This window comes from Strix uralensis, chromosome 1, assembly GCF_047716275.1.
Source record: "Strix uralensis isolate ZFMK-TIS-50842 chromosome 1, bStrUra1, whole genome shotgun sequence".
NCBI classification, from domain to species: Eukaryota; Metazoa; Chordata; class Aves; order Strigiformes; family Strigidae; genus Strix; species Strix uralensis.
The window spans coordinates 126,677,242-126,688,462 of record NC_133972.1 but is presented as its reverse complement, the minus strand read 5'-3'; the positions used below and the strand labels follow the sequence as shown (position 1 = coordinate 126,688,462).

General features: G+C 44.3%; 1 protein-coding gene across 1 annotated transcript in view; it reads left to right on the top strand.

The window, feature by feature from the left end:
- The first annotated feature begins 607 nt into the window (after positions 1-607).
- B4GALT6 (beta-1,4-galactosyltransferase 6) overlaps positions 608-11,221 on the top strand; it is a 34,754-nt gene continuing 24,140 nt past the window's right edge. Inside the window, exon 1 of the mRNA XM_074880110.1 lies at positions 608-1,282. Within this exon, the coding sequence (XP_074736211.1) occupies positions 1,168-1,282 (115 nt within the window). The 5' untranslated portion in view covers positions 608-1,167. The remainder of the gene's footprint in view (positions 1,283-11,221) is intronic.

Sequence of the window (11,221 nt, the reverse complement as noted above, 5' to 3'; positions counted from 1 at the left end):
GAGGGGCAGCACCACCGCTGAAAAGGGGGCACGGGTGGCGTAGGCCCGGCGGCGCAGCCCCCCCGGCGGGACACGGCCCTTCCCCGCCGTGTCCCGCCAAAGGCCGAGGTGGCAGGGCTCCATAAAGGTGTCCCCCGCCTAGCGGCCGGGCACAATCGGAGCGCCTGAGAGGGGCGCAGCACACCGGGCCCTCCTCACTTCTCCCCAACGCCTCTTCCCGCCCCGCCCTCACGTGAGGGCCGCGGGACCCCGGCGGACCCGGGCAACCTCGCGCCGCTCCCCTCCCCCGCCCCGGTGATACCGACGCTCGTCCACCCGCCAGCCAATCGGGAGAGTGGACTCGCTTCTCCCCGGCCTCCCATTGGCTCGGAGCGCGGGGCGGCGCGCGCCCGCTCGCCCGCCCGCCCGCCGCAGTGGAGCGGCAGCCCCGCCGGCCGCCCCCCGGCCCCCTCCGCCGGAGCGCGGGGCGGGCGCGCGCCCGCCCGCCGCAGTTCTGCAGTCCGCTGCTGCCGCCGCCGCTGCGCCGGGGCTCGCGCACGCTCCAACCGCCGCAGTAGCCGGGTCTCGGCGGGGCGGGGCCGGGCCGCGCCGCGCGGCTGCAGCGCGCTCCCCGCCGGTTGCGGGAGGAGGTGGGAGCGGCGGGGCCGGGCGCCGAGGTGACTGCCCGCCGGCAGCGGGGATGCTGCTGCTGCCGCCGCCGCTGCCGCCGCCGCCGCCGCTGCTTGTGAGGGGAGAGCGGGCGGCCGCGGCGCCTGGCGGCATGAGCAGCGGCGGGAACGTTCCCCAAGCCCCACGGCAGCGCTAGGGGCCCCTCCCCGCGCCGGCCGCCACCTGCGAGCAGCGCCGGTGGGTTCAGCCCGCCCGGAGGCGCAGCGCGAAGGAAGGCCGGCCCCGCCAGGGGGGCAGCCGGACCGGCCACAAACCGCCGCCGCCCGCCCGCCCTCTTCCTCTTCCTCCTCCTCCTCGATCCGTGGCGCTGCCCCTGCGGCCCCCACCCGCCCGTCCGCTCCCGGGGAGGCGGCGGGGTGGAGGGAGGGGGCGAGCGGAGCCCCCTCGTCACCTCCTCGCTGCCCGGTCCATGGGAGGAGCGGGCCGTCCCCCTCTGGGAAGCGCCGCCGCGGCTCGCCGGGATTGAGCGGAGCGGCCGGCCGCCGGCGCGGAGGGAGGATGCCACTGCTCCGAAAGGTGCTGCGGGTCTCCAATCGCTCCATGCTCGCCTTCATCTTCTTTTTCTCCTTCTCCTCCTCCTGCCTCTACTTCATCTATGTGGCCCCCGGGATCGGTGAGTCGGGAGCCGCCCCCTCGGGGCGGAGGGGGGGTGAAGGGGGGCGGGGGGGGCCGCGGCCCCCTCGGTGGGGCTCACCCACCTCCCCCGGCCTGGCGGGTAGGGCACGGGCGGCGGCGGGCGAGGGGCGTCTCGGGTGTGGAAACGCGGACCCCTCTGCCGAGGGAGGGGGTCAGGGCGCCTGACGAGGGCCGTCGGTAACGTGTGTTAATCTCGCATCTTTGTTCTGTCGGTTTCAAATGCTCTAGAAGATTCATCTGCCATCGCGAGGTAGGTAAATGCTGTTCTTGCTTCCCAGGCCGGAAAAGTGAGGCAAAAAAGCATCTCACCGTTTCATCATGTTACAAATTAACGGTAGAAGCCAGCAAAGAACTGCAGAACTGCCTGCTGGAGTCACTTGATTGCATTCATCTTTAAATCGTTAGTAACTGCATCAATAATAAAGCACGTGTGATCAGAAATTAAGAGCTAATGTGAATATTTGTTGTTTACTTCTGTCAGTGGGTTCTCTCTTCACAGGCTTTACAGTTTGTTCACTTCCACTTCTGAAAGAATCACTTCAGAGGAGAGGCAGTTTAAGAAAAGCTACGTAAAATAACTCTGCAAGTCTGGGTCAGACAAAAAAACCTGCGGTTTTTCTTAGTTCACTCTTCTGCTGTTTCTGGGAGACCATCAGGCTTTTTATCACCTGATAAGCCTTTCAGAAGTGCTTAGGTTTACCCCTGAGCTAAGGCCAGCGATATCCTGTATGGTGGTGCTCTGTGATGTTTCACTATGTTGGGTGTCTGTTGGCTAGGCAATGTTTTCCTTTTTTTCCAGGGAGCATTACCACTTTTTCCTGCACTTCTCCTTGCTTATCAGGTGCTACCTAAATACCTGTAAAACCATTTCACTCTTTGTCCTCAGTGCTTAAAACTTCTTCGTCATTACTACAAAATGTCAACATTGATTTGACTACCGAATCTGCAGGAATTGTTTCGTGTTGACTTGTGTTTTTATGCTGTTCAGCTTCCTCTTGTTCACAATTTTTTATTTGATTTGTAAACCCTTTCAGGGTGCAATTGCTTCTCCTATACCTCGAGCACTTCATACAATATTGACATGTCTCTCAATTACTATTACAGTTCAAATAAATATAAAAAAGTATTGGGGGAATATATCATGAGTTGGAGTTCTTGAGTTTTATGTCCGTCAGTGTTTCCCTGCTGAAAGGGATGTAGTTTAGTTTTCTAAGTGAGAGAACGATGCTGCTAGGGTCCATTTAGACATCTTAGTTCTATGATATGCTAGTGTAATGTCAGAGTAGACTTAAATTACAAGCAGTTGGTGTATGATTTAGAAAGCAAAGTACAGTTTCCACATCTTTGTTAACATCTTGCATAATATATGCAGCTGGAGTTTTACTTCATTATTTAAATGTTTCTTCTTCAACGGGTATCTTCTTAGAAATACATCTTCTTACTAAACAAGGCTTATGCAGTACCTTGTTCAGAACTGGAGCCTGTAGTGATGAGACTTTTCTTTCCTGACTTCATCTTGCTGCTCAGCTATTGGCGTTTACATGTCTGTTCAGTTTCCTTTGTACCAGGAGTGAAATGAAATCACTGCTTTGCACCAAAAGTGTTTGTGGTGTAGGTTATTTAGGTGTGATCAACCTTAAGGAAAAAAATCATAGACTGGTCTTTCTTGCTATCTCAGACATATGTACTGCAGTTAGACCTTTTGAGCTGTGGTTTAACAATAGAAAAATCTTCAGTAGTTATACAAATTTGTGAAATTATAGCCCTTTCTGGCTACTGATCAATGGTATGGTGCCCTAACTCTGTATGCAGTTGTGCTGTAAACTCATCCAGTTCAAACAAATCAAAACCCTACAATACTGGAGTTATTCTTTGTGCCTCTTCTTGGATCCAGTTTGGAATGCTACGATGCTGTGCTGGTCTTACAGGGGGAGGGAACACAGAAAATGGTAAAGGAAGGGGAAATAGGAAAGTTTTACACTAGTAATCTCAGCCTGTCAGTTTGCAGATGTGATGATGATTTCCCAGGAATTTGCTCCTGGAAATGTTACTGTGTAGAATGGAGAGAAAGAAGGTCAAATATCTTGAAAGCAACCCGCATCCTGGCAGCATTCATGGGGAAAATGTAAGTTGTAAGAATGGAAGATTTTAAAAAAACCCAGTAACACCCCATCCCCCAAGTCTATAGGCAGATGATTCATCTGATAATCCTATGCTGTATGCTCAAGCCATCTGCATATTGTGATAGAAGAATAGAATATTCCAGTGTGCTTGCTCCTTTCCAATGAGTGTGATGAAATGGGTATATCTAGGTCAAAACTGATTGTGTGTGAGCAGAGGAGGAGGGTTTAAGATGGAAGTTCAGCCACCTTACCTGTTAGCAGCTTTTCATGATATATATTCTGCAGTTAAGTCATAAGTGGTTGGGATCTGTCATAATTTATGTGTACAGATACATTTTAGTGAAAATATTTTGGTTCATCAGAACACTTCCTTCCTCAGCAAGCTACAAGGTGCAGTGGCAGAGAGGAGAAAAGTTCTGTGATGTAGGGAACTGGAGCTGCTCCTAGTTCTTCCTGATGGTCAGAGGAACTGAAAAGAGAGGGAGAAGTTGGACTGCCAAATGTTTTATGGAGCAGCAGCAGTGTACTGGAAGGTAGCAGGGCAAAAATAAGTGGGTTATGTACTAGAACAGCTTCCTGAGATGTCAAAGCTGAGTGAAAATTTGAATTCTTAAGGGCTGATAGAGTGGAATTCCCTCCTAGCAAGCAGTTCATGGCTTATCAAAGGGAGGAGATGTCTGCACAAGTAAGCCCTTAACACTGGGAGAATTCTCAAAGAGGTCATCTCGTTCCCTTTGTCCTTCACGCTAATTAGAAAATGGAGTTACTGCATTTTTTAGCAAAATTGCAGATTTTATGACAAATGCAGTTTGGGTCAATTTGGAATACTGACAATTTGTTTAGAGGGAAAAATCTTAATTACTTAAGGTCTTTAATTATTCCTGTTTAACATTTAAATGTTTTTATTTGCACAATAATTACTTGTATATCACTTTTTTTTTTTGTAGAGGCCTCTCAGAAGGTTAGTTCTTTGGGAAATAGAAACTTTTTGTTATCTCATGTATTTCAGAATGAGGAGAGGAAAAGCATTTAAATTTCAGGTTTTCAGACACAACAGTGTTTTGAGACTAAGACATACAATTTTCCACATAATATAAAAATACAGGTTTTTTGTGGTTGAGAAGAATTCATACGCTATGTTGGGGCTGTTCATGTGCCTCCTTCCCCTCTTCTGTAAGAACAGAAGATGGGATGAGGTAGACATGACTGTAACCCTGCTTCAGCAACCTGGTGGTCCTGTGATAGTCAGAGGATCTCAAGCACAGAAGCAGATGGATTTTGAACTGCTGACTAGAGAAGACAACTATTTTTCAGGTTTTCATTTTCCCTGTTTAATTGAGGTGATGCTTTGAAGCAAAACCTAGAGGAATAGGATGGCAAGGTAAAATGGTAGAAAACATTTTAAATGTTTAAAATTTAAAAAAATCTCATTTAAATGTTCAAATTATACTTCTATGTCTCAGGTATTTGATGGAAGCAGATAAAGAGGTGCTACTTCTCCAGAAAGACCACTTTCTTGACAGTACCACATGTGGTGCTCCTTCTCTGGTATGTGAAATTAAAAGATACAAACTGAAGTTGCTGAATTCGTCAATGAAGATGGCCTGTGATTCTGAAACTTCACTGGAAGTTTCAAATATCCCTGTATACTGCAGTTAGAGACTGAAGAAGCTAGCTGAGAGCAGGGATCTCTGGCACCAATATGTTCTTTTTTAGTGTTGTAGGTAACAGTACTGATAAAAGGGACTTGGATAGTCGATGTCTGGTGCTGACAGCTGTTCAGAATGTTTACTTAGGTTGAAGTTTATGTCATGGAAAGGATCCAAAGATGAGGAGAGTAAGACAAAGTAGCAAGGCAGTGGTGAACAAGAGAGGGCATTTGCTGATCTTATTTCACTGCCGAGCCAATCTGAGTATTGTCAGAGAGTTTTTTAACTTTGCTTTTCCCTTTTTCCATCAGCATCATTACTGAAATCCTATTGGACAACATAACTGGTCTCAGAAAATTATCTCTTATTCATCTCTGGGCTATTCCTTTTTGTCTGACTCCATCAGAGAACCTGTACCAGGTTGGGTGGAAGAGTACCTTAGAGCTCCCAATACTGTAGTCAGTTGCAGTCTAACTTGGCCAGCTTGGACATGATGACCTTTGTAGTTCTCATAAGAACTGGTTATGGGACAGTGCAGTGATTAGGGAAGATGCAGTCTGTCTTTGACATCAGTAACTAGAAATCCTGAATGGTGGAATGAGATTGAGGAGGAAAAAAAATGCTACTGTTTTCTCTCTTCTGGTCTTCTGCTTCTCTTACTAAAACTTTACTACTTCTCTAGCAATCCTAACCAAAGGGCAGCTGTGCAGGCTAGGAGGAACTTTGAAACATCATACTTTGATATCAATCTATTTCCTGTTCTGTTATTAGGAAATAATTTTCCTAATAGGAAAGGACACTATCACTTTTTTTTGAACTTGTGTAGAAATGGAGGAAAGAGGTGAAAATGCTATCAGCAACATAAATGGTTGCCAGGTGCTGAGCCCATAGATATGGGCACAGCCTTTGTGCTAATGTTTTTTTTGTTCCTGGCATGCCTGGTAGTTGTGGTATTTCTAAGGACTTGCTGGTTGATCATAGAGTAATTAAATTGGCAGGGACCTCTGGAAGTCATCTGATCCAAACTCCTGCTGAAAGCAGATCCTGCTAGATCGGATTGCCCAGGGCCATGTCCAGTTGAGTTTTGAGGTAGTCCAGGGATGGAGATTCTGCAGTCTCTCTGGCAAATGTGTTCCAGTGTTTGACAACTGTGAGAAAACTGTAATATGTAATTGTAATTTCCCACTTGCACCTTGTGTTCATTGCCTTGTATCTTTTCTCTGTGTACCTCCAAGTGTTCAATTTAATCTTCCTTATACATTTCTACTATGTAGCTGAAGACAGCAAAAAAATTTATCCTTCCCTTAGCCATTCCTACTTAAGACTGAGCAAACCCATTTCTTTCAGTTTCTACTCAGACATCATATACTCCATTTTGGAAGCTTTCCTCAGGGCTTGTTCTAGTATGTTAATGTCTGTCTCTTACTGGGATCCCCAAACTGGACACAGTACCCCAAATATGGTTTCACAAATTGCTGAGTGGCGAAAAGTTGCTCCTATTGATCTGCTGATTATGCTGTTGCTAATACAGGGCAGCATACTGTTGTTTGCCACGATGTTACATGGATGGTAGTACCTTGTCTGAGGGTTTTGTAATCGAGCGTATATTTTCAAGGCAGTAGGTTTATTGCAGCTAAAGGGCTGCACTGAAATAGGAATAATACAACTAGCCTGTTTAAAACAAAAATCCTGTGTTACTCCCCTCCTTTGGTGCTGTGTGGAAATACCATATGATAAAAGGCTGATGGTTTCTGCAGGATGTGGTCGATGTTCATAGTTTTTTTACTGCTATTGCCTTCTTTTACTCCTTTCCTAGGGAATTGTTCTCATGGGTCTCTTACAAGCTTCTTGAGTGAATGAAACTTGTCTATCCCTTTGTTTCATAATTTCTGTAGGGAAATGTCTGTACTACAGACCTGGTTGTTGTTTGGGAGCTATTTTCAGCTATATTATTTTACTAAGGTTCACCTGTTACAAAAGGCTTCATTTGGAGGCAAGTGGTCACGAGTGTGTCCCCCAGGGCTCGGTTTTCGGGCCACTCCTGTTTAACATCTTTATTGATGATCTGGACAAGGGGATCGAGTGCACCCTCAGTGAGTTTGCAGATGACACCAAGTTGGGTGGGAGTGTTGATCTGCTCGAGGGTAGGGAGGCTCTGCAGAGAGTTCTGGACAGGCTGGAGCGATGGGCTACGGCCAACTGTGTGAGTTTCAATAAGGCCAAATGCCGGGTGCTGCACTTGGGCCACAACAACCCCCAGCAGCGCTACAGGCTTGGGGAGGAGTGGCTGGAGAGCTGGCAGTCAGAGAGGGACCTGGGGGTGTTGATTGACAGCCAGCTGAACATGAGCCAGCAGTGTGCCCAGGTGGCCAAGAAGGCCAATGGCATCCTGGCTTGTATCAGAAATAGCGTGGCCAGCAGGGACAGGGAAGTGATCTTGTCCCTGTACTCGGCACTGGTGAGACCACACCTTGATTACTGTGTTCAGTTTTGGGCCCCTCACTACTAAAAGGACATTGAATTACTCGAGCGTGTCCAGAGAAGGGCAACGAAGCTGGTGAAGGGTCTGGAGCACATGTCGTACGAGGAGCGGCTGAGGGAACTGGGGTTGTTTAGTCTGGAGAGGAGGAGGCTGAGGGGAGACCTCATCGCCCTCTACAGCTACCTGAAAGGAGGTTGCAGAGAGGTGGGGATGAGTCTCTTTAACGAAGTAACAAGCGATAGGACAAGAGGTAATGGCCTCAAGTTGTGCCAGGGAAGGTTTAGACTGGATATTAGGAAGTATTTATTTACAGAACGGGTTGTTAGGCGTTGGAATGGGCTGCCCAGGGAGGTGGTGGAGTCCCCATCCCTGGAGGTGTTTAAGAGTCGGGTTGACATGGCGCTGAGGGATATGGTGTAGTTGGGAACTGTCAGTGTTAGGTTAATGGTTGGACTGGATGATCTTCAAGGTCTTTTTCCAACCTAGACGATTCTGTAATTCTGTAATTTCATTAGCTGCAGTGGTCTTTTTCTAGCTCACATTGTAGTTTTTCACTTTAGTTCCATGAATTACAACCAAACCATTTAACAGAAAATATTTAATAAATTTTCTGCTAAATAGAGTCTTCCCTCTTGTGCAAAGAGGAGTATGAGACTTACACATTCTTCTTCTTGATCACTGATTTCCAGTGATCAGAAGTTCCTTGGCATTCTGACTAATGGCTTGAGCTTATTATGAACTGAGGCAGTTTCATGAGTAAGTCTTCTGCCTTATTCTGGGAGGTGCAAAGATTTTTCCATGATGTTGGCCCAGCACAGTTGTTCCTAGCACCTGATGCTGAATAAATTATTGCAGTGCAGACATACATGACTGTCTTTCAATTTATCAACAGGTAAGCTTTGACTAAACATGCATATTTTTCTGTCTGAATCAGTTGTTTTGCATCTTTATCTGAGTTTTCCTAAGGCCCTTAGGTATACTTAGTTATTAGTCAGCAAACTTGCCTGCATAAGATTTCATGGAGTATTCATTTTGTGGTGTTGCTCTTAGTTGGAAAAGGGGAAAAAAATATAAGCGCTTATGGTGTGCAGCTAAGTTCACAAGGACAAAGTAATTATGAGACCTCACATGAAATGAATTTTCACTTAAGCCAGCCAGTAATGTGAATGTGTTCTTCTCATCTGTTGAGGAGGAGAAACTGTATGCCCGGGAAACATTTATTTGAACTCTGGTGCTTTACTGTCATGGCCAAAGCTCTAACCATTTCCACATCTGTCTGTGGTGAAAGATAGCTTATCTGCTGGCATTTCATTAATAACACTGTTTCTACAAGTGACTATCTCTGCTTGCTTTTCTACTTTTGGGTAATCCTTTGTATTCATATTATGCAATGGTATTATGGGGAGCAGCATGCAATGATTGTGCATTGTGTGGGATCCAGTGCTAGATTCTTGTGAATACAGTGCAGAGGACTTTCAGATATAAACGATACTTTTTTGCAGGGTAACCCCAGTGCTCAGTTGGCTTTCTTAAATTTGCAGTTGTCTTTTACCATTGCTTTATTGTGCATGTATTCTTTTTTATTTAATGATACTTAGAATATTTGATTTACAGATACTACAGTTTTCTATTTTTCTCAGTAACTGAACTCATTAAAACAAAATTCTTGAAGAGTTGGCAAGGCTTAGGCTTAAAATGTCACTATAAAACCATTTAATTGTTGATGTCCAAAGTCAACCTGCCTAGAACAGTCTTCACTGAACAAATATCTTAATGAAATTTAATTATGAGTTTTAAAGTTGGAGTTGAATTTTGCTAAAATAGTAGAAATTCAAGGAAAAATATTTACTTTCCTGATTGAATCTGCCTTGAGTGGAGTTGTATTGTTGCTGGTTACAGTAATACTGATTTTTAAATTTCTGTAGGATACTGTTGCAAAATTAGCTATTGAATTAATTGCTACATGATCAACTAACAGCCTGAGATTGGAGGATAGACTAATATCAAATGTGTTAGAAATTGTACTGAACATTGTATCATTTATCATGCTTAAAAATATTGCTAGAGAAATAAATTTTTATTTAAATGTTGTTTTTTTCACCCATAAATGGAGACTTGATCAATGAGATTTCCTCTTTTACTGGCTTCAATAAACAGTGAACTGACATTTATTCAATTCCTCAGGCTTGCAGTCAGAGGACTCATCCAGTTGTCATGTTCTCTGTAGCAGTGAGTATACAGAGATTCTGGAGTATTGAAAAAACACCACCACTAAAAGCAATTTTGAAGTCTTTCTGTTGTAGCCAATACAGATTCGTCCATCTGTATCATATGAATGATCACTGTTAGCCGCCAGAAACATGGGTAGTTTTTGGTGTTTTCAGTAGATTGAGTTGATCTGTATCTTTCTAATATATTTTTCTTACAAGGAGGTATACATATGCAGACTCAAATGCAGTCTAACCATCCCTATGAAATAAGTTTGGATTTATTGTTAAATTAAAAAAAGTGCAAAATTGGTATTAAATATTCAACAACAAATCAAGGCATACAATTTTTAGCTTTTTTCTGGTTGTTGCATATGTTTAAAAACAACTTCTGATTAACAACAAGTGTGTAAAAATAAAATCCTTTGGAAGTTGAACACTTACTATAGGATTTATCTGTTTACTGTAAATTTCAGTTTGTGAATAGGACCCAGTGTACAGCAGTCTTATGTTACTTTGGGTATCATCCTTCACTGCATAATTGTTTACTGAATCTGTTTTACAGACTAAGGTCCCTATCCTGTAGTTGTGGAAAATATTCCTAGCTCCTAGAATTGTGACTGTGATGTTTTAGAAACAGTCTTCAGCTGAGCTCTACTTACTGTATATTTAGATTAGTTTGTAGAATTTAATCTTGAACACGTTTGTGGTAATTTGCCATGCATGAATTCTGCCAATAGTGTATTTATAACTCTAGTATTGCTGAGAATAATACCATATAACCTTGAGATGAGAAGAGATCCATGTGGGACTTGTTCTAGAAATGTCCCCCTGAGGTGATTCCCCATCTACAATTACTAGTGGAGAACTTTCTGTTAACCCATTCAAATCCTTGTTAGTTTTTATGCGATGTGTTGAATGTGCTTTTCAGAAGTCCAGTGAAATCAGGTGTTGACTAGCAAATGAGTAACTTTAGGGGCAGTGGTCATTTGATGAGACCTATTTTCTGTAAAGCTGTGTTTATTGCATTTGAATTTTGCAGCATCCCTGGATTCTCTAGGAAGTGTCTCTTATCTGAGCTTTTCAGTACTTTTTTTTTTTTTCCCTCCCCAGAAGATCAGTGTATAATGTTGCTACAGCTGCTCTGATGATCATCTTCTCACTTTTTAAGTACGGGGGGTGTTTACTTTTTTTGCTAATTGCTTTGAAAGTGTTCTTGAGATAAGGCTTTTTTTATTGAGTGTTTTTGTGTTTTAAGGTTTTTTGTATGATAAAAAACTTCATTTCTAAATGAAATTTGTGATCTCCAAGTCTGTTCATCTTTTCTTCTTTGGTATTTAAGAAATTGTAGTTTGTAATCTAATTAATGCTTTTCTGACTATCTTGTTAAAATAATCACAGTTCTGACTTCCTACTGTTCTTCAGAATGTTAGTCATTGATCCAGTTTAACTTCA